The 22,021-nt window shown below is 45.0% G+C and overlaps 1 protein-coding gene across 1 annotated transcript in view; it reads right to left on the bottom strand.

Annotated features, from left to right (window-relative positions):
• ZNRF2 (zinc and ring finger 2) overlaps nucleotides 1-17,810 on the bottom strand; it is a 164,508-nt gene extending 146,698 nt beyond the window's left edge. The window contains exon 1 of the mRNA XM_086942079.1: nucleotides 16,964-17,810. Coding sequence (XP_086798205.1) covers nucleotides 16,964-17,513 — 550 coding nt within the window. The 5' untranslated portion in view covers nucleotides 17,514-17,810. The remainder of the gene's footprint in view (nucleotides 1-16,963) is intronic.
• Nucleotides 17,811-22,021: the final 4,211 nt, after the last annotated feature.

The following is a 22,021-nucleotide window of genomic DNA, read 5'->3' as shown; positions in this document are numbered from 1 at the left end:
ACCTGAATACTTCTACTTTTCTCTCCTCCCGGTTACCGCTCGAATTGTAAACAATCGAGATTCATCAAATCACACAGAAATTGAGCACGTACGCTTTGGAAATCCGAATACAGGATTCCACATAACGCCCCAACCGGGTGCTTTTACTAAAGTATTTTCGCCCAACACTTGAGGCCCTGAAGATTCGCAGTCTGTTCCCTGCGATGAAACACATGTTGGCCCATGTAAAGGAACAATAAACTGAAATACCACACCAAGAACAGAACGTTTTGTGAACTGATATATGTCAATATATGTTTATTCATTCTTGAAGTTTTGACTTGGTTTTGATGTGCTTAAATCAACTTCCACCATTTCAACGGATACCAGTACTACTAAGGATTGATTGACATTGTATAGTGCAGGGGCTTTGTTGTCTTTTGTTAATTGTGTGGATCTTCTTGGTCCATCTCGGAGCGGTTGTGAGGGTTTACCGTTCGCCTCATTGCCTATACTGAATACTTTGTGTTACCTTTTACTTTGCAGACACCCAGGTTGTGCGCCTAGTCATTCTGGAATACCTAAAAAACCTCCTAGCTGTGTATTGACTCTTCAGCCACTGGCTCAGTTCACTGTGAGTGACGTGATTTTGCTCCTGCACATGTGCAAATTTGCTGAAGAGGTGCACTTCTGGAGCAGGTCTGATCGTCCAATTTCTCATTTCATGTCTTAAAAAAAAATGTTTAGCACTGGGTCATTTGTACATACTATTTTCCATATGCATGCCACCTTTGGGTGGTGACATTTTAACGTTATTATCATTGTTACATTTGAGGTCTGTTTCATATGCTTGCAAAAAAAAAAAAAAAAAAAAAAAAAAAAAAAAAAAAAGGATAGAAGCCTTGTCAAGCCCAGACTGACAATCACAATGACATTGCCAATCCTGTTTCACTGTACTAGTGCTTATTATGTTCGTGGTCAGAATAGACAGGTTAAAAATCCTGTAACTTGAAAATAAAAAATAAAATACATTAGGCCATCAGTTTTTGCAAGCTATAGTATGGGTTGGCAATGACTGTTTAACAGGCGGTTGTAATGCCATACGCTTTACATTCCCAAAAGGAAACGCATGCGCACTAAATCTTTGCAGTACATTGTGCTCTGAGGCTTTGTCCTGGAGGCGCTATGCTGGTTGCCCATAACTGTGGGTGCAAACTGTAAGGTTCGCTCGCTGCTTAGTCTGCAAGCTACAGCAGTAGTGAAGTGTGGCTCAATGGTTAGAGCGAACCCTGATGCAGTAGTCTGGCCGGGACCAGGGTTCAATTCTCTCCTCAGCGGGTCTCGGGCTCAATTTCCTCGGACCTGAAAATTCTCGCCTCGGTGCCTATTCTGATCATGAGCCTCACTCTGCACCTCTGGGCAATAGCTTGATTAATCTCTACAACGGCACCCAACACGGCTGAGGTTGCCAGACTTCACCTTGGGGGTGCCCAGGAGTGGACGCCTCACAGGGAAAGGCCCGGAAGGGTCCCTCTGCGGTATTCGTACAAGCGCAGAAATGCCTCCGGGTAGTCGTGCGCTATATAAGTGGGTAAATATCATTTATCACAGTAAGCAATCAATGGCCTGGTACACATCCGATGAAAACTCTGATCTGCTGGCTTCCAAAGATCTGCTCCGAGGGATCCTTTCCTCGCTAATAAGATTTGAATAGAGCTGGCTATATGGGAGCAACAGAACATCTAACGCTCAGGAAAAACAAGCTGGGCACCCTTCTTTTTGTAAGGCATTAATTAAAGGCTCTTTGGCATGCGGTGCCGAGCTGGCCCTGGTCGATTCAAGCGTTGAGGATGTAACGCATGTAAAGCTGAACATAGGTATTCCATGCTTTGCAACCATATTTTCCATTTGAGAGTATATTCAGGGCCACTGGAATAATGCAATTATGCTACTTTTTTCTGCATTATTTTGGACTTGCCACATTTTCTGCAGATGTTGACAAAAAAATGTTTCAAGCTCAAACGAATCAAAAGTTAATAAAACCATGGCAATATGTGTTTACGCACAGGGTTCGCAAAGGTGAGCAGATCATTTCTCAGTTGCTTATTTCTGTATTAGGTTGTTGAACTGGTACTAATGAGGTCAAATCATTGCCCAGACATTATTACCATGTGTAAAATTTTAAAAATATAAAAATACAAAAGTAATACTATTAAAAAAACGTGCTGCATTATATATTTATTCACTGAAAAACCCAAAAGGTTACTGGGACCTTATAGTTAGGCTGATATTTCACTTGCACATAACCAGAGAAATTCAGCAGTTATAGCTAGCTGAGCCAAGTATAACTCACATCCCCGCAATGCACTGGTTATGACCTCACATACTACATCACTCATGACATGGTCAGTGACATTACTGATGGCATCTCAAATTAGATAACTGATAACATCATCCAGAGAAACACTAACACACCCACTTACACCCCCATATATCATACCATACACCCACTGCCACACAATTAAACTTATTCACAGAACACTTATAAACACACACACACACATCTCGTCACTGATCCATACAGCCAGTTAACACATCAACTCACGTATACAACCACTACCAGAACCAGCAACTCCCATATACAGACAGACACTCATGCACCTAATCACTTACAAATACAGCAACTCACAGATCCAGTTATAGAGATACACACTAACAAATCCAGTCATACACCCATACGGCTACAGACAAAGTAAATGAGTTAATCATATACCTACTCACACGCCCATACACCCATACGGCTACAGACAAAGTAAATGAGTTAATCATATACCTACTCACACGCCCATACAGTCAGTCACACAGCCACTAACTCACCCATTCAATTAATCACACAGATACTCACTTACTTATACATATACTCACTTATCTATACAGTGACTGAGACAACCACATACTTTCCCATACAAACTCTCTCTGCTCACTTATCCATACAACCACTCAACCACCCGCTGGCTCACACATACACCCACTTACACATCCCCTGATGCACCGAGACCGCCACTCGTGTTGTCGGTCATTTGCCCACACAGACACCTATGTTTCTGCTCAAACACCCATTCAGCCAATCATGCAACCTCTCATTCACCATTTACAATCACTAAGCCAACAACTCAGTCAACTTTACTGATACTCACACAGCCACTCACTCATAGATGCACTGACACACCCATTCGCTCACCTACACAAAAACTCACACGATCTCCGGTATACAGTCCCTTATATACCTAGTTACTCCTCTACAAAGCACATAAACACCTACCCACTTACCCATACAGGCTCTTCCAAAGCGAGTTACCTTAGTATATATGTTCAACATTCAGTACCTTTTAGAAAACCATCACTGGATGATGTCCTCAGTGATGTCATTGGAGATGTAATATGTGAAGAAGTGCACTTCCGGAGCCGTGCATTGCGGGTTTGCAAGTTATAGTTAGCTCAACTTACTATAACTGCTGAATTTCTCAGGTTTTGCATAAGTGAAATGTCAGTCTAACTATAACGTCCCTGTAACCTTTTTCAACCTAGAACTTTGCATACAGTCTTATATGGAGCTGTCTTATACACTCTCAACACAGACTCTTGTCAGAGCCACCCAAGAACCCAAAATATTGTGCATTTTCTTGTTTAAATATTTGTTTTGGGGATTTTTGAAATTTGTAGCAACGTCGCGATGATCATGATCGCAATCGCAAAACAAATTCAAACATTCAACAACTACCCTCAAAAATTAAAATGGGCCTTTCGTTAAGAGGTGTAAAAGACATACGCACACATTTTAAAATATTTCAGATACAAGGGGTTCATTACTGCACTGTTTATAGTCCTATTTTTATCTGGAGTTTGTCCAAAAACAATCTTTTAAACCAATTTTCCATGTTCGCAAGTATTCTGAGTATCACGAAGACTGCGCCTTTTTTATCAAGTATAGAAAATGTATATGCACACGTTACAGTATTTTAGACACTAGGGGTTTATAGTGCACTGTTTATAATCTTATTTTTTCAAGGTAGTTTGCCTAAAACTGGTCTTTAAAAATCGATCTACCATTTCCGCAGTGACGCCGGGTGTCACGAATACGTCGATATCTGTGACAGTACACTGCGTGCTGGCAGTGGCTGTGACATTGCAAAATCAATTTTGGGCACATAACTTTTGTCACTAATACCCCCATTTGTCAAGCATGGGGTCAGAGTACCTCTACCCTGAGCCCTTATGTCACTTAATATTTCAGCCCGCAAACCGGGCCAGATACATAAAATTCAGCTGCAACTTACTTATCAGGTTGCAGCCAGCTAATCATAGCATTCCCGTTGGCGCCAATTGACGAATCTTCGTGAAATTTTCAAAACTTTTGGCCAGCTCCGGTCTGCTCCTATCCTGAAAGTCTCAGGATGATTCGTGTAGCGGGGCAGAGAAAACTGGGAGGTCCCAAAATGTGTTTTCCCCATGCAATTTCCCATAGGACCTTTAGCATCAGCTACAGCCCAAACTGCTGAACGGAATTACACCAAATTTGGCAAAGAGGTAGTCCTTAGTTCAGACTCGGCCTTCTGCTTAAATGGTGTAAATCCATTCAGTAGTTCCTGAGAAAATCAAATTTAAAAGTTCATATATATCTATGGCCACGCAGGATCCGCGCATCCTAAGCGCACCCTGCTGTGCACGAGCCGTATTCTAATTGGTTGTCAACACGCCAAATCAGGAAGTGTTGGCAGCCATCTTGTGCCTCGGTAGAACCGAGGCACAAGAAATCTTCCAAAGAAACACGAAAAACGCAGGATGCGCGGATTTTGCCGATAAAAAAAAACGGAGCGATGGCTTCTTTAGTAATTGGCCCCCGGGGGGCCAAATCGCGGGGCAATAGTTATGTGAAGGGGGGCCCCTCTGGGCACCCCCAGCCCCAGGGACCGCCAACCCCCAAGGCTTTATTTAATTATGTGCGGGGGGCTCTAAGGCCCCCCCAGCCCCGGGGACCACCACCTCCGGGGCTTATTTCAATTGCGTGTGGGGGCTCTCGGACCCCCGCAGCCCCAGGGACCACCACCCCTGGGGCTTATTTCAAGTGCGTGTGGGGGCCCCCACACGCCCCAGGGACTGCCGGGGCTCTAAATATGTAAATTGGGGACCACCACGCCCCAGGGCTTTGAAACAGGTGGGAGGGGGGCTCCTGGAGCCCTTGATGGCCCTCGGGACCGCCACCCCCCACCCAGGGCCGGCAGGCTCCTGCAGTCTCCCGGGGTGCCCACCCCCGGGACACTGCCGTTTGCAATGACAGGGTGGGAGCCTTGCGGCTCCCACCCTGTCATTGCAAACTGCTTTGCTCTCTCTTCCAAATAGCAAAGCAGATGCAGATTGCTTTTCCACATAGGGAGCAGCAGGTTACTGCAGCAGGTTACTGCTCCCCATGTAGAAAAGCAATGCCGGTTCCCGCAGGATGTGGGCAGTCGGCTGGGACAGTGGGGGGGGATTGGGGATCCCCCCACGGTCCCCAACGGAGTGGGCCAGCCCTGGGGGGGATGGGGTCCCAGGGGCTATTAGTGGCCCGGGAGGAGGGCCACGCGGTCCCCCTCCCCAAAAATAAAAAAGGGCCAGCCCCGGGGGATGAGGTCCCCGGGGCAATAAGTGGCCACAGGAGGGGGGCCACGCGGCCCCCTTCACAATGTTTTTAATATAAAAAAAATTGGGGGCAGGCCCTGGGGAATGGAGATCTCAGGGCCCAAAAAAATTAGAAAAAGGGGTGCTACACAACCCCCCCATTCTTAAAAATAAGTTACAAAAACGGGATTGCGGACGGAGGCCAGGCCCCCTCATTGCACCACTCCTGGCGCGTTTGCAGAGGGGGGACAAATTCCCCTGGAATACTGGGGGTCACTGGGGGCCAACTAGCCCACCAGGTACCTCCATTATGCGCCAGGGAGCTGCGTTGCAGAGGGGTGTTCTGAGGCCATGCCCCTTTTTTACACCTCTCTGCAACGCAGCTCTGTGGCGCTTACTGGAGGTAGCTGGTGGGCTAGCTGCACCCCAGGGACTCAGTATTCAAGGAGAGTTAATCCCCCAACTTAAAACACGCCACGTGGTGCGTTTGCACAGTGGTGAAGGGAGGGGGCGGGCCTGAGAAACACGCTCAGTGGCGAGGTTTAAGTTGGGGAATTAATTACTTGTCAATACTGAGGGTCCCTTGGGGCCAATTAGCCCACCAGGTACCTCCAGTAAGCACCACAGAGCTGCGTTGCAGAGTGTTGTATAAAGGGGCGTGGCCTCAACACCTCTCTGCAACGGAGCCTCCTGGCGCATAGAGCCCTGTATGCCAAGCCGGAGAAGTTTGCGATAATTGGCCCAACCGTGCATGCAGTACAGGTGTGGCATGTGGCCAATAGATACCTGGGGTGGAAAGGTAGGCTAACATTGGCCACTCCCCTGTTGAATTCGGAGAAACTGGGTAGCCTGGGGAAAACTAAGGGGTTTAACAAATGGGACCTTATTGGGATCTCTCATATAAAAGGATGTTTGGGGGAAGGACGCAGTACACTCATTCGAGTCTCTCCAACACATGTATAGCCTGCATAATAATGAGCATTTCAGATATCTGCAGGCGAGGCAGGCTCTTGCCGCGTATGTGCCTAAAGCACAAAACTCCCAGAGTCGTCGCCTCTTGAAGATAGAGTGCTAGACGGGCATATTCCCGAGACAACTCTCTCTTTTATATATAGGAAGCTGGTCAACAACATGGAGAGCCCGCTGGGGTGAATCGGAGCCCAGTGGAGTGCAGATGGGTTGGAATTGAATGATGAAGACTGGGTGGAGGCAGCTTCCTCTCCAAAGGTTGTGGCGATTCAGATGAGGCTCCGGCTAGTACAACTTAGGATACTGCAGAAGTCATATATAACTGGGCCCCGACTGGTACGAATGGGATGAGGAGGGAGTGGTGAGTGTAGTAGAGGTTGTGGAGAATCCGGCACCCTAATGCATATCCTATGGCGATACAGACATACTGGACAAAGATTCACGATATACTAAGAGATGTTTTGGGGGCAGAGTTACTACCGGAAGCCCGAAGGTGTCTGTTGAATGTGTGGGAGCCTACAGATCTGAATGTGTACCAGAAGCAGTGGGTAACTCTGGCATACATGGTGGCCAAGCGGAATATTGCTCAGCTCTGGGGTGCCAGCCAACTGCCCCCAGTCACTAAGTGGGCGGAAGATCTTGACTGGTGTATGTTGAGGAAGAAGTCAGTGTTTGTAGCCAGAGGATGCCCAAAGAAGTGAGGGATGGTATGGGGAGCATGGAATACCCACCGGGGAGAGATCTGAGGACCACAGCTGCCAAGTTTGGAAACGAAAGCGCAGGAATCCCCACGATCCTAGTATTGTATATTATTGCATATGATTCTGTAACTGGCCATAGTGACCTGTGTGTTGAAGATTGTATGCGATCACCTGGTGTTTTTATTATTTGTTACTTTATGTATTGTCTTCGATTTTCATCAATAAAAAGAGTTCTAAAAAAAAAATTTTAAACACTGATGGAAGAGAACAGCACTGTCATGCGGACAAGGGTGGCTATGTTGTCATCATGGGCAGTGGCAAGTACATTGTGGAAGCACAGAGGCAACTCCATGATCACAAATATTATGTTCCCATAATGACTGATATCTATAACAGCAACCTAGATATTTGGGAAAGACTAGAAACATGGAAGGACAAAGGGATTCTAGAATGGGAGGAATTTAGGTATTTGAAAAACGATCACCCGGTACTCCCAGTTCTTTATTTATTGCCCAAACTGCACAAGGACCGAGAAAATCCACCTGGTCGTCCCATAGTTTTTCTGGGGCAGTGTGTCAGAACATGTTATATCAGAGTCACAAAGGACTTCCTTACCAAGATCCAAGGGATAAAGTGGCATGAGGACAGCCTACTTATCACACTGGATGTCCAGTCACTTTATACTATTATTGAACATCATCAGGGTCTAGAAGCATGCAATCACTTTCTCAAGCTGAGGCCGCTCAAATTTAGAGAGCATAGTAAGATGCTCATAAGCATGATGGATTTCTGCTTGTCAAATAACATCTTTCTGTTTGATGTCGCCCTGTATAGGCAGGTAGTTGGCACCGCGATCGGTTTGTGGTTTGCTCCCAGTTTTGCGAACCTGTTCATGGGTTACTGGGAGCGCGAGATCTTTGCCAACCCTGCCTATGCTGGGCACCTCAAACACGTCACCACTTGGTGGCGATATATTGATGATTTATTCGTCATTTGGAACAGAAGTGAGCTGGAGGCTATTGAGTTAATCAGAGAGCTCAATATGAACGACAAAAATATAGTCCTCACCAGTCACATCAGTAAAACCTCAGCTGAGTATCTGGATGTCAAAATTAATATCAGAGACAATCAACTGTTCACCACACTTTTCACAAAAAACACGGCAGGTAACAGCATCCTCCATGCCCTCAGCAGTCATACGGAAACATTGAAATGGAGTAGCCCCTATGGTAAACTGCTGAGGGCAAGGAGGAACTGCAACACTGAAACAGCGTACCAATAGGAATGTAAGGAAATGCTAGCTCGTTTCAAGATCAGGGGCTATCCCAATTGGGTCTTACGCAGGGCTAAGGAAAGAGCAGAGTTGGTTCCCAGAGCGCAGACCTTATCTGAAAAGAGTCTGGAAGCTGATGATGATCATGAAAACAATACATGTCTTATTATGACATACAATGCAAAATTGAAGAAGATCTATTGTATACTATCCAAGAATTGGCACATCTTGAAATGTACCAACAATATACAGAGTATTTGGAGGGTCCGAGGGGAAATGGTTTATAGACAGAGTAGGTACCTAGTCCCCCAACTTATATAGCACAAAAACATAGGAGGTACTTTCAGTCTAGATAAAGGACCCAAATGGTGTCCAAAGATGCATGCAGACCACACAGTTGATCTTGAGAGAAGACAATATTATGTCAGAGAGAAAATGATGAAGTGGAGGAGATACAGAGTCTTCGAGACTGGAAAACAGTACCCATCAGCCCACTCAAAAGCGGAGTCTCGTCATCTGGGTAGTGGGAGAGAAGGTGTCCCATAGGCTCATCCTTAGCCGTAGTCTAAGGTTGCCTGATCAAGGACCCCTAAGGTCGAAGTATCCAACCCACAGAAGACAGAATGTGAGCAGACAGGGCAAAAGAAAGTTGCAGTGCAGAAAATAAAGGAAGAAGTGCTCCTAGTGTTTAAAAATGCCTAGTTTGATGACATAAGGTAACTTTATTGGGTTTGACCATCAAATTGGCATCATTAAAAGCAGTATGCTGATAGCAATGAAAAAATGTTTTGCTATCTGTCATGAGTGTTACTTGGTCGACATGTTTCAGCCTTTAACGGCTTTCTTCAGGACCATGATAAGCTACCGCAACACATACTTGTCGTGAATAACGACCAATGTCCCCTGGATTCAAAGGAAAAAGGTGTATCTTCTCCCTAGATGCAGGGAGAGAAAACCTCACCTCGCCTGGCGACTGCTCAGGTAAGAAGGAGGCCACGCACTCTCCGTCGTTGCCTCGGGTTGCCTCGGGTCCGTGGACTGAGCCGAGGGGGAGGTACCTCTTGAAATGTGACAATATCATTGGAGAGTTCATTCCCACCAGACCTAGTGTGACATACAGGAAAGGCAGGAACATCAGGAACATGCTAGTGCGTAGTGATATCACCACCCACTCTACAGGTCACGAACATGGTCTCAAGGGATTTTTCCCTTGTGGCCATTGTAAAGCGTGTAAGAATAGCACATTTACCAACAATGTCATATATAATAGGGTCACCAAAGATATCAAACAGTTTTTAACGTACAGTACTACTTACGTTAGTTATGTGATAATATGTCCCTGTGAACTTTGGTACATTGGAAGTACTACCCTACCAGCAAAGAAACGTGTGTTGTAGCATTATCGGACTATCATCCACAGTGATGAAAAATACCCAGTGGCACAACATTTTAGAAATGAACGCTTCTCCTACGCATCACTTTTGAAATGTTTCATTCTCGAACAAATTGTAATATGACGTTTATTAGGTCCGATATAGCGGATTGATGCGTAGACATTTTGCCTGCAGGTGCATCAGACCCACGCAAACATTTGTGGACAATGTGTATAATGTTTGGGACATTCACCTCTTGACTAAAAGTGCATTTTATGCTATACAAGTGTCACATTTGTCGAGCACGTACGATGAAATGAAATGCATATTGAATCGACAAAACATACCCTATGTATCACAGTGACAAACGTAAAGGCATTTGCATATTTATAAATGTCGGCCGCTTTCGAGCACAGAAGGAGGTCTTTTCAGTTGTCCACCATCTGTGTTTACCCTTTGACTGCTGGTAACTTTATTAGTGGTGTGTGCACTGCACTACAGTAAGGTGATCAAGGCTTTTCCGAAAGCCGAAACATGTTCCTGAATAAACTCTTGAAACGGATAAAGACTGGCAGTTTTGTTTTCACTGAGGGCGCATTTATTGGGAATGGCTTTTGAGAATTGACTACCGGCGTGCTCCGCCGGTGCATGCGCCACCTCCCACGGGGCCCAAGCAGCCAGGAGCTACTCATTTGTGTTTATAGATATAGATATATACACACACATTATATATACACATACACGCCTCTGATTAAACCCCACAAAAGAATAATTTTAGAGCGCAAAGTTTCTATTCAAGTTGGTAAACCTGATTGACTTGCAAACAGTGCCAATTTTGTCAACATTGTGGGTGAAGTCTAAAGTTTGGCACACCTTTAGTTTCGGAACAGGCACACACCTCCAGTGCTGAGGGCTAATGACCTCACTTGAAGAAAACAACCAATGGCAAATATTGCTTTTCTATATACAATAGCCAGGTTAAAGCTCTGCTTTGTAAGCAAACAAGGAGGTTCGGACACAAGTCTTACGATGGATGGGTTTCTGCAATGTCAGAACAGCATGTGAAGATCAGCAATCTTATCACCCCATACCATAGGGCGATGGAATCTGACAATTTTGGCGAGCGTAGGTAAAAAAGTGCTGCTGCGACATTCATTCTTGTAAAGTGACCACCTATGATGTGGTGAATAAGAGGGATACCAAAGGGGATGATGGACGGAGCGCTTGAGCAAATCAAACACTCACCCCAAGTCAACTGATCCGGGTTTAATCCATCATCATTGTTTAGCTCACTTCACCACCCCAGTTCAAACATGGCCACATGCAAATCAGTCTGACCCTGTGCCTCATGGGAACAGTCCAGCCCAAACTGCCAAGCCATGTCTTCCCTGGACCGGAAACAAGCATCCTGGGACAGTTTTCTGGCTATTCAGCCGTCATCAGCCAGGCTAGCTTGAATCCAGTGGCAAAGTGAGCAAAGGACCCACGTCTGGGCATACCCTGCCAACTTAGGGCGAACAAAGTGATACCAGTCCGGTCCTAGGATGCTTGTTTCCAGTCCAGGGAGGACCTGGCTTGGCAGTTCCGGCTGGACTGTTCCCATGGGGCACAGGGTCAAGACTGATTTGCATATGGCTGGGTTCAAACTGGAATGGCATGGTGAGCAAAAAAACAATGGATTTAGGGCCAGATCTCTGTACTGGGGTGAATGTATTACCTTGTTCTGCATTCTGTCCATCAACTGTTGTTTTTGCAGTGGTTAATAGGAGGGCACGCTGAAAGGCTGCAAGGACCATTAAAGTCAACTTGTCAAAGAGAAATAAGGAAGAATATGCGACTTTACATACGCTGATATTACGCAGTGATTCACAAATGTGTAAATTAGCAGACCCTGTGGGACACAACTATAAACAAAGCTATGCACAAACTACTAACTTAACAAGCATTTGTAATGCAATAGGTCTCGCATTTGCGACAGTTTAAGCTACTAGCATTGTAAAGGACAATGCCTTTTATTTATCTGTTTAGATAATTAACACATAAATAAAACGCAGTGTCATTTACAATGCCAATAGCTCAAACTCTTGTAAATGCGAGACCTATTTCATTTCAAAGAAGCAGACGCCAGTGTCCCAGGCTGCTTGTAAAGTAAAAGTGCGTATAGCGTGCTGAATGTTGCAGGAAAGCAGGTCATGCCTGCAGTAGGAGAAACGCATTAAAGAAAATGTTCTTACATACTAAATAAGACATATCATAACAGAAGTAAAAGGGCCAGTCCTCATGGGAGGTTACAAATGAAGACAAGGAGGTACTAAGGATGGACTAACAAGCCTATTAACGAATCCGAAGACAGGTTTTACAAAGAACTATGACACAAGCCAATGACAAATATGGGCTGAGAGTGGGTGGAGCTTCAAGTCCATACTTGAAAACAGCATGCCTTTCAGAGCAGCACATGCGCTGCCCAGGCTCAACCTAAAACACAAAATAATTCTGGAAAAAGAAAAAAATAAATCACTGATTTATAGAATGACAACTGCAAATTAGGAAAAAAATGTTTGGAATTCTATTGAATAAGCAATACTGAAAGGAGTTATTTTGTATACTTTAACTTAAGAGTTGGCAGCAGGTTTTGTTTACCTGTGGTCTATAGGAGTATTCGGAATATGGGACGGTGTAGGCAGTGCATGGACAAGAACACAGTCTTCCAAACTGCACAATCCTACACCTATTGAACACAAACAAGTTGTTCACACTGCTCAAACAAAAATGGTAATACCCAACAAACTCCCTGAAGAAGGTCCAATATTCAGCAACTCATTGAAACAGAACAGTGACATCACGTTAAACTCAACAGTGTAAACAAGGGACAAAAGCTGGACACCATCAGAACAGTCTGCGGTAGGGATAGCCTAGTCTTTCAAAGTATAAAGGAGGGCATGGGCACAATGGCGCTGAATAAATTGGAGACTACCAACGAGAATCAAAAGTAATTGATAGTTTAAGTGCGGGAAGGTGCCCCTTCCTGCACATAAACAATCCTTAAATAATTACGATCTGCTACTTCTACGTGCAGGAAGGTAAACCTTCCTGCACATTAACAATCATTAATGGTATTTTGCGCTTTCATAGAAAAAGCAAAAAGGAGGAGAAATACAAGTATTTCTCCTCGTTGAGCTATTAAAATACCTGCTATGGCACATCATTCGCTTTTGGGCCGGTCTCAGATTTACACATCCTTGTAAATCTGGTGCAGCATCCAAACGCAATGGTTGTTGCGGCGGAACGCCCACAGCAACAACCATAGCACGCCCCTATCACGCAAAGTGATGCGTGTAAAGGGACCATATTTACAAGGCAGCGTTGAGCCAACCACAGTGGCTTAGCACCGCTTTGTAAATATGGAAAAGGGCATATCGCCACGAGAACATCACAAAAGTGACTTTCCGTGTCGCTATCCCCTTGTAAATATACTCCTTTCCTTTAAATTATAACATTAGTTTGAGCTTCTGCTTGGAATCTCTTAAGCTAAAGAGCTGGAATTTTCCACCCAGGATTTGGATATCAGAAATCTACTTGTGCTTGAGAAACAGGAACACTTCAAAAGATAGGATAGTGAAACGAGGAGATCATGGTGTATATTCTTGAATTGGGAATGCATACTTGCTGTTGATATGAGTTCACTGGAAGAGAAATGTTTGAAGGAACCTTCTTTATCTGGTCTCGATGAGGAATTAGGAACGAAGAAACTTAAAGGAAGAAGGTATTCCTGCACTTGTTAACAATGACCTGCATGTTCAACACATACTGAGAGATTAAATATACATGTCATCTAATGAGAGTAACAATAGGTCTCAAAAACAAGCAGACCTCATCCTTGGCAACAAACAAACAAAAAGGTGGCGGAAGGAAATGCCTGACTCAGCACAATGTAGATGAAATCATACTGGTTAAGAAGTAGTAGCTCAAACATGTTCAACACTCCATGAGTAATGATCGAACCCACACCTTACCAAAGAGGCATTGACATTAAGTGGAGAACTACCTGGAATAAGTCCATGACCAAATGCAGAGAAACAGAGTTCGCCGCACGGAATTTAACAACGAGACCATGAAAATAGGGCATGCGGCTCCCGCAGTCCTGACATTCAGGTAGCTACACCCAATACCCACAGCAAAAGTATGTTCGTTTAATTCTCTTAGATTGTGATTCGTCCTTCTCACCTGAATTTGGCGCAGTGCCTAAAACGTCATCTATCAACTACGCCATGGACAGGGAATCCTTCATCCACTGTCCATTCTTCACGAGAATGTGTTAATTGACAGAGAGCAAATTACTTAATTGCCATTTAGTGATATATACCCATGTAATAGTTGACACAACTTCAAAGGGCCGAGAAGCATGTTGCGTTTGGTCTAATGTAGAAGGCAAACATCAGCTGCACCACAGAGCATATATTGGCTCCTGCTGCATGACAGAACACAGTTCAAAACCCATGCACTGTTAACGCGCTGGTTATTCCAGCAATATATTGTTTGTCCATCAATATGCAAACAACCTGCATCAAATGGGTGATGGGTGCAACCAATAAATGCTACACATGGTCTATGGATGCATACCAATGTGCCCTCATGAAGTTCACATGTGGTAAACAAAACACGTTGGCTGTTTGCTGTAATGTTTGATGGCTCGTTTTATCGGCTAAGAAAAAAAAAAGATATTCAACACATGCAACGTGGAATTGGACCTGTTTGAATGAACTTTGATTTATCTGTGCACCACTATTTGTGGTGATATTTGACCTAGGGGGTCGCACCTTTTTGAGCAGCAGGTGCTTTAGTTGGGTGCACATATTAGTGGCTAGAATATTTTGAATTTCATTGGCTAGGACAAGAGGGAGGTGCGTCATCTAAAGGCTCGCTGCTCCGTTTTGTTTTCTTTAGAAAGTTAGTGACATTGTAAAATGCCTAAAATATAAAAGTATGACCATTTTGAAATGAGTTGAAGGACAGACTTCTAAAGTAAGTTGCTAAATATTATAGCGTAACTAAGAGGAAAGGGCCTTCAGAGGGGGAAAATGGTCCTGTAACATTTGAAACAACCTAGTGAGTATAGACTCTTGCACCAAGAGCATGTCTTATTCTATTGCTTTGAGTTTGCTCTTTCCAATTCAAGTATGGACAACAGGCCGCAGTATGCTATGTGCCAATGGCTGAAATGCCATCCCTCATTAAAGGTGTTGAGGACATGGAGCTAGTTGGAATCCATGCACCGAGTCAAGTAATATTAACATTTTACAGTGCAAAAAAATTGTAACATTCTGAGGTAGCATGTGATATATTAGTTCTAATAAGGAGCAACCCTAGCTTAGTCTTTTTTGTTAATTTTAATTTGACTCAGCTGCTCTAAGGCCAGGTAGTCCTCCCGCTCCACTTGGTTATGCTATTGACAAACGGTACTTAAGCTTTAAAAAGCTTGACATTATGCTCACTTACAAGGTGTACTTACTGAGAATATATTTTGCAGAAATATGCATCTAAGGTGTGAAAGCCCATTACAATTTTGAAATTGAATACGGTGATAAAAACTCAGTTTAACTTCCTGCTATTCAGACAGCTAGTGTTACACCATGGTCATTTGTACTATTAAAATAACACTTGTGCATTCTCGATCTGGGTAGCTCTGTGCGTTTTTTAACTGCCACCATTCACGTATGCTGCTTGTTGATGACATATGGTTGGGAGAGTTTGTTCAGTGCTTAGTTTAGAAGCACGTTGTGTTGTGATAGTTTCATTTCCGTGATTGCATGGCGTGTCTTGGGGAGGCGCGTGACAGTGCTGTTGGTTCCCGCACGTGGGTCCAAGAGTCCAGGCTAGCATGTGCTGTCTGGGAATAACCATTAGTCATGATGGCAAAAGTTCACTCCCTGAAACACTCAGACAAGATCAATGTGTGTTCCAAGTCCAGTAACGTGGAATTAAAATTCTAGCCCCGCCAGCGGACATAATGACAGCAGTTAAATTAGTCCACTCCGACTGTTTTGTGTGTAACCTGGAACTGCCTACCATATTATCATCTTTCCCAGGCCAATAAACTAAGGAAGGAGGAGCCTCGCAGTAGCATCTGTTACTTAACAGCAGGGCGAAAATGGCAGTTGTGGGGTTCAACAAATAAATTGTTCTGCGTTATTCTTATTTCGGATCTTGAACAAATCGCTTGCCTCTGTCTCGTTGGCACTCAGTCGTTTGGGAAGGGAAGCAGAAAGAATCCTGCGTCCCATGTATGCCAGCACTGACTCCAAGAAACCCTTGGTAGAGTATCCAGTTACAAATAGTTTTAATAAATCCTGTTCGCATCCTGCCTTCATTTTTCAGACCTGCTGAAAAGTTATGCTAAAACATATTTTTGATCCTAGATGCATATTTAACTAAACAATTTTTGGTACTAACGGGTTTCACTTTTTATCAGCTAACCAACAGATCGGCCCTTCCTTTTTTAAGGTTCCCCTTTCTCTCCAAAGAGACCAATGTCCTAAACAAGTATTTGCTAGAACGGAGTACAGCAGAAACTATTTGTGACTTGTCAAGTACAGTTTCATGGTGTGACGGATAGGTTTTCGGTTATGAGAAACTAAAATAAAATAAACTATACATGCAACGCCGAATTTAAGGAATCAGTGCAAGTGCATAAAAAAAAAAACAAGGTTTGTTTCTATGAAAGGGAGTCAAAAATACAGGCATCTCTTTTTCGACTAACCGTACACAATACACTGTAGCGGGTCAAGGCATGTCCACCCACTTCATTAACGATAACTCCTTCAAAGGAAATATTTAGGAGGTGTGAGACCCCAAGTGCTCGCACAATGTACAGCCTTGACACCCCAAGCCTAGTCACCCAATGAACCAGCAGCAGGCCAGAAACGAGGTAAGGAAGCCCTCGAGATAGCACGCTTGACTGCAGGCCAGGCTCTAGGCGCTATGCACCCCACACAAAACAAAGAGACACATACCTCCAAACAGGTGAGGCGAGAGGTGCGAAGGCAGCGATCCGATGAGCAGCCGGGGCCCGCCGTGGCCCCCAGCGGTGCGGTCCCTGCCCCCCTCCTCGGGGGTGCTGCTGCCAGAGTCCTGGGAGCCGCTGCCGGCGCCCCCGCTGCTGCTGTTGGGGATGTTGAAGGAAGACTGGGTCCGGGAGCCCACCGAGGACCCGCCCGCGCCGCCCACCCCCGTGCTCCTAGTCCTGGGCCCCTGGAGGGCGTGCTGGGAGGCGGCGGCGGATGCGAAGGCCTCGGCGGACGAGGAGCCCGAGGGGCCCTGCTGCGGGGCCACACCGGTTGCATACCCCGGCGGCCGCCCCGCCGCCGTGTAGGGCCCCGGGGCCCGCGCGCTGCCCCCGGCGGCGGCGGCCCGGTGGGTCCCGTTGCTGCTGGAGGGGATGTCCGAGCCCGAGTACGCCCTGGTGCGCCCATCTGAGGCGGGAGCGCTGCTCTGTTTGCCGCCCATGTCCCTGCTTCCTGCTTTCACGCCGCGAGCCTGCGGGGCCCCGCGTGCACAGTCCATGCACCCTCCCCGCTCCCAGTCACGGCTCCCGTCGCATCCAGCGCCGCTTTGTTGGGAGGAAACATTAGCTCCAGGGCGCCTTCCCCATACGCCACATTCCGACAGAGCAGCGGCGCTTCCCGGTGATCGCCCGCAGGCCGGGCCTCGAGACGGCAGCCCCCCTTCCTAAAAGGTGCGCTGTCCTCCTGTCTGCCCCCATGGCTGGTCACCTGCCATCCTCCGGGCAGCGTGGCCGGTGTACCGTAGTTATGATCGCCCCATCGGGATGATCTCCCCCATTACAACCTGCGCATGCGTATTTCACCACGCACGCGCAGATGCTAGACATACGCCTTCGATGTTGGTATGATCTCCCCAGCACAGCCGCAAAGTCCCGTCATTGGTCTCAAGTGTTTATGACGTCACGCGCTACACGCTAATTGGCCACAGACTGATACATTCTCATTGACGGCTACCTCTACCAATTATGATGCTTTAAATCTATTTCTCGTCCTCCGCGCTACCCTCCCACTCCTCTCGAAACTTACTTTTGCACGCAATAGTCACACCCTCGCGGAATTTTATTGTTCTTCATTTGCAAGGTCAGTAATTATTTTTTATTTGTTTTATTTTGCATTTATGTTGCCTTTTAGTTGCCTGAATCTATTGATTAATAGCTGCCAAGGACGATTGATACTTTATAATAAATCCTAAAATCTATTTCTCGTCCATCTGTTTCTCTTCCTCCGTGCTACCCTATTTCTCGTCCATCTTTTTCTCGTCCTCCGTGCTACCCTCCCACTCCTTCCTAAACTTTTTAACGCAGCATTCATGCATTCACACCCTCGCGGAAATGTATTTTTCTACATGTGCACGGTTAATTATTAATCTTTCATTTGTTTTATATTTTTGCAATTTCGACATTTATGTTGCTTGAATTCATAGATTAATAGCTGTGAAGGACGCCTTTCTGTTGCCTGAATTAATATATTAGTAGCTGTGAAGGACCATTGATATTTTCGTGCGCGCAAAATTTCATAAATCAGAAATGAATTGCTTTACAGGTGCTTTTAAAGTGATATTTCTTAATACACAGCACCCTCCAGCCTGCTGAATTGCTCGATTCATAGCTTCCAAGGACCAGTGATACTTTCCTTCATGCTAACTCCTCAATTACATATTCTGCAAACAAACAAATATCAGTAATGTCTCACATTTGATAAACCTGAACCTTTAAGGAACTTTTTAACAGGTGCTTTTAAACTTTTATTCATAAATATACAGCACCCTCCAGCCGCATGAATTGATAGATTAATAGTTGCCAAGGACGAGTCACACTTTCCTGCTCGCTAAATCATGCATTCATTAAAGTCCCTTTAAACAGACAAAAATAATAAATGACTCACATTTCATCCACAAGATACTGTAAGGCACTCTCTTACCGGTGTTTTTAAATATATTATATACAAATTCTCAGCCACCTTCAGTCCCTCAGCTCTGCGCTTGACAGGCGCGCAACACCCATTGGACTTTCGGGGCTTCAACCCCCCCTCCCCTTCCTCCCCCCCTCCCCGTCGTGTGTGTCAGCCCGGGCTGACACGTCTTCACGTGTTGGCGAGCCTGTAATTGCAACCGCTCCCGAGTATTTAACATGGTATTTAAAAGATCAATAATTGTAAATGAGGCTTTTGTTGTGTGTTCACCCATTCTTACGGCCACTCTGTCTGCGGTTGGAAGAATTACTCTCCCCCCAAATATTTTTCAGCCCCCCCCCCCACCCGAAATTTGCCTCTAGTGTCCCGCCTGTCGCTTGATGGTGCTGAACTACAAGTAACAAAGGTATCTCTGTGACAAAAGCAGCAACCCACTTTTGCTAGTCACTTATAATGAAGTTCTCTGATATGTTGTTACCCCTTCTTTTCAATAGTCATATTTTAACTTTGACGCTACGTTATGGTCACAGTCAAAAATAGCACAAGCTGAAAACTCTGAGCTCTCCTTAGTAGCAATATTAATCCCCAGTGTTATATTTGCCTTAACAAGTTTCACTGTACTGGGAAAATTAAGCCTGCTGCTTTGGACTGCCACTGCAGTTGAGCTGTATGTGTAGTCACACATACTGGCTGTAGACAGCTACTTAAATATTGTCGCTGTTATGTGGAGTCATGAGTCAGTTGCCACTTGGAATAGTGCAGACTGGCACAGTAACAGAGATGATGCTACTCTCTGCATACTGTACAGTACAGTACTGTGTTTTATCTGCTGTATATAGAAGTCAAGGTGCGGTACCGCACCGTCACTTGAGACCCATGTACCTGTTAAAGCCACTAAGCGCCTCCTCTCGCCATCAATGGACACAGTCACCTCACCTATAAACACACAACATGGGAGCACATTTCTAGACGTTTGAGGAAATTGAACAAGTGGGGGATCCCACAGGGCCTCCTAAGAGCACTCATCTCACTGCACAAGAACACATGGGTGCAAATCAAAACCGGCCCAAAGACAGTCTCTTCAAGAATTAGTGTCGCTGACGGGCTAAAGCAAGGCTGCGTTCTCGCCCCTCTCTTATTCAATCTTTACACAGCTGATCTTGGAACATTTTTAGAGAACAGCAATCTCCTTCCGCCAAAACTCAGTCCTGGTAAAAAGTCCCTGCATATATTACAATATGCGGATGACATTGTAATAATGGACCAAGCCAAATCGGGTCTCCAACGAGCGTTAAGTACGCTCCATATATACAACATCGCTAATGCCTTGAAAATCAATTCAGGCAAAAACCAAGGTACTGATATTTGGCAGATGTAAGAACAAGAAATGCTTAAGGTGGAACATCGGGCCTGCCAGGATCAACAAAACCGTAAAATATAATTATTTGGGAGTCTGGTTCAACGAGGCGTCTAGACCTACAGTTCATCTAGCTGCCGTGCAATAGAAAGCAGGAGCAATCACATACTCCTTGACTCGGCTGAACCTGTCCCTGTGCAGTCCCTCTGCAGAAGCCATTTTAAAGGTGATCAAAGCTACTCTACTTCCTGCCTTAACCTATGGGCATCAGGCCTTTCCCGGGGCATGCTCTGCTAGTCTTGATCTCGCCCAAATCTCCACCTATAAAAAACATCTTCCACCTCCCAAGCTTCATTCAGCGAGCAAGACTACGTTTGGAGCTGGGCCTTCAAAGACAATCAATTTACTGTGAGGCCGATACCCTGAAATATTTCATACGGTTATTAAAAGCCGGTGACAACACTTTAAAATCCCACCTAAAAGAAACCTTTTCCAGTCCTGGCAACTCTTGGAACACTCAGATTGCAAATGCCATAAGAGTGCTAGAGATGGACAACGCATCCCTCTTTTTAGATTCCATTCCATACTCAGCCTGGAAAAATACCATCAATAGACAGGTCAAGTTATTTTCCCATCGCATGGATTTGCACTCTGTAAAAACATCTTCCATTTTGCTCCCACTGAACTCTTCGTATCTTCCCGGGAAAACGCAAGCCTATTTCTAGGAAAACTTAAATGCAGTGGCATGGAAGAACATTATGTTCATGCGACTTCTTGGCTTGTGTTCAATGGCTTTCAACAGATGGGCTCCAACAAGGGAGGGGGGGTTTGCAGACTGTGCAATTACCACTCTGAGTCATGGCTGCATCTCCTGTGTTGTTGCCGGCCCTAGCTGCCCCAAGAAAGTCTCTCTTAAAACCCTTGTATCTAAGGTGGGGCATTAGGACATGCTGGGAGGCTTCGGCTCTTTGTTTCGCATCCACTGACATCCAAGTGCTTGCAAGGTCGGGAAAATTTGTGAGACTCTTGGACAATCTTCTGTCACCTTCTTCGGCCCCCGCTCTCCCACGTCCTCCCCCCTCAAAAACTCATCACAGACTTTTTTCCCCCGTGGTATAGCACTTTTCATTTTTATTATCTTTAATTTTGGTTTTGCGTAGCAAAATGTTTATATCGGCAACTACAAGACTGTTTTTCTTAGAAGCACAACGGCCACTAAGCTCAGTGAGCAGTTTCTCAGCTTTGTGTTTCTGTTTTCTTCCTTTTATCCTAAACATGACAAATGTGTTATTGCAGATTTTTTATATATGTGCTATTGCTGTTTTTATAGCAATGGTTTTAAGTAACTGTGCTAAACTAATAAAACTTCGAAACTAGACGTTTGAGGACAAATGTCTTGTCCTCCTATTACTTAACATAGGTGGGCAGCATCTATAATTCCTGAGGGCCTGGGCATTCATGAATTGCTGTTTCTGTTGGGTTCATGCATTCAATCAGCTTTCATGTCGAAATATCATCCAGCTTTATTTCACATGCATTGTCGAATTTCCTTCACAATGTCTCTGCAAAAAGCGGTGAGCTTGTTAATCAAGGTCTTCCACACACATTCACGCCAAGGCGCATGGTTATCAAACTTAAATGTACTAATGATGCCTGCGACATAAACAAAATAAAGCCCACTCTCTCGCATATTATTTAATCATTAGCGTATGGCCCTCCTGTCCCTCTCATTTTGAGAA

This window comes from Lissotriton vulgaris, chromosome 10, assembly GCF_964263255.1.
Source record: "Lissotriton vulgaris chromosome 10, aLisVul1.2, whole genome shotgun sequence".
Taxonomy (NCBI): domain Eukaryota; kingdom Metazoa; phylum Chordata; class Amphibia; order Caudata; family Salamandridae; genus Lissotriton; species Lissotriton vulgaris.
Note: the sequence above shows the minus strand (reverse complement) of the source record. Positions and strands in the feature narration are given on the sequence as shown.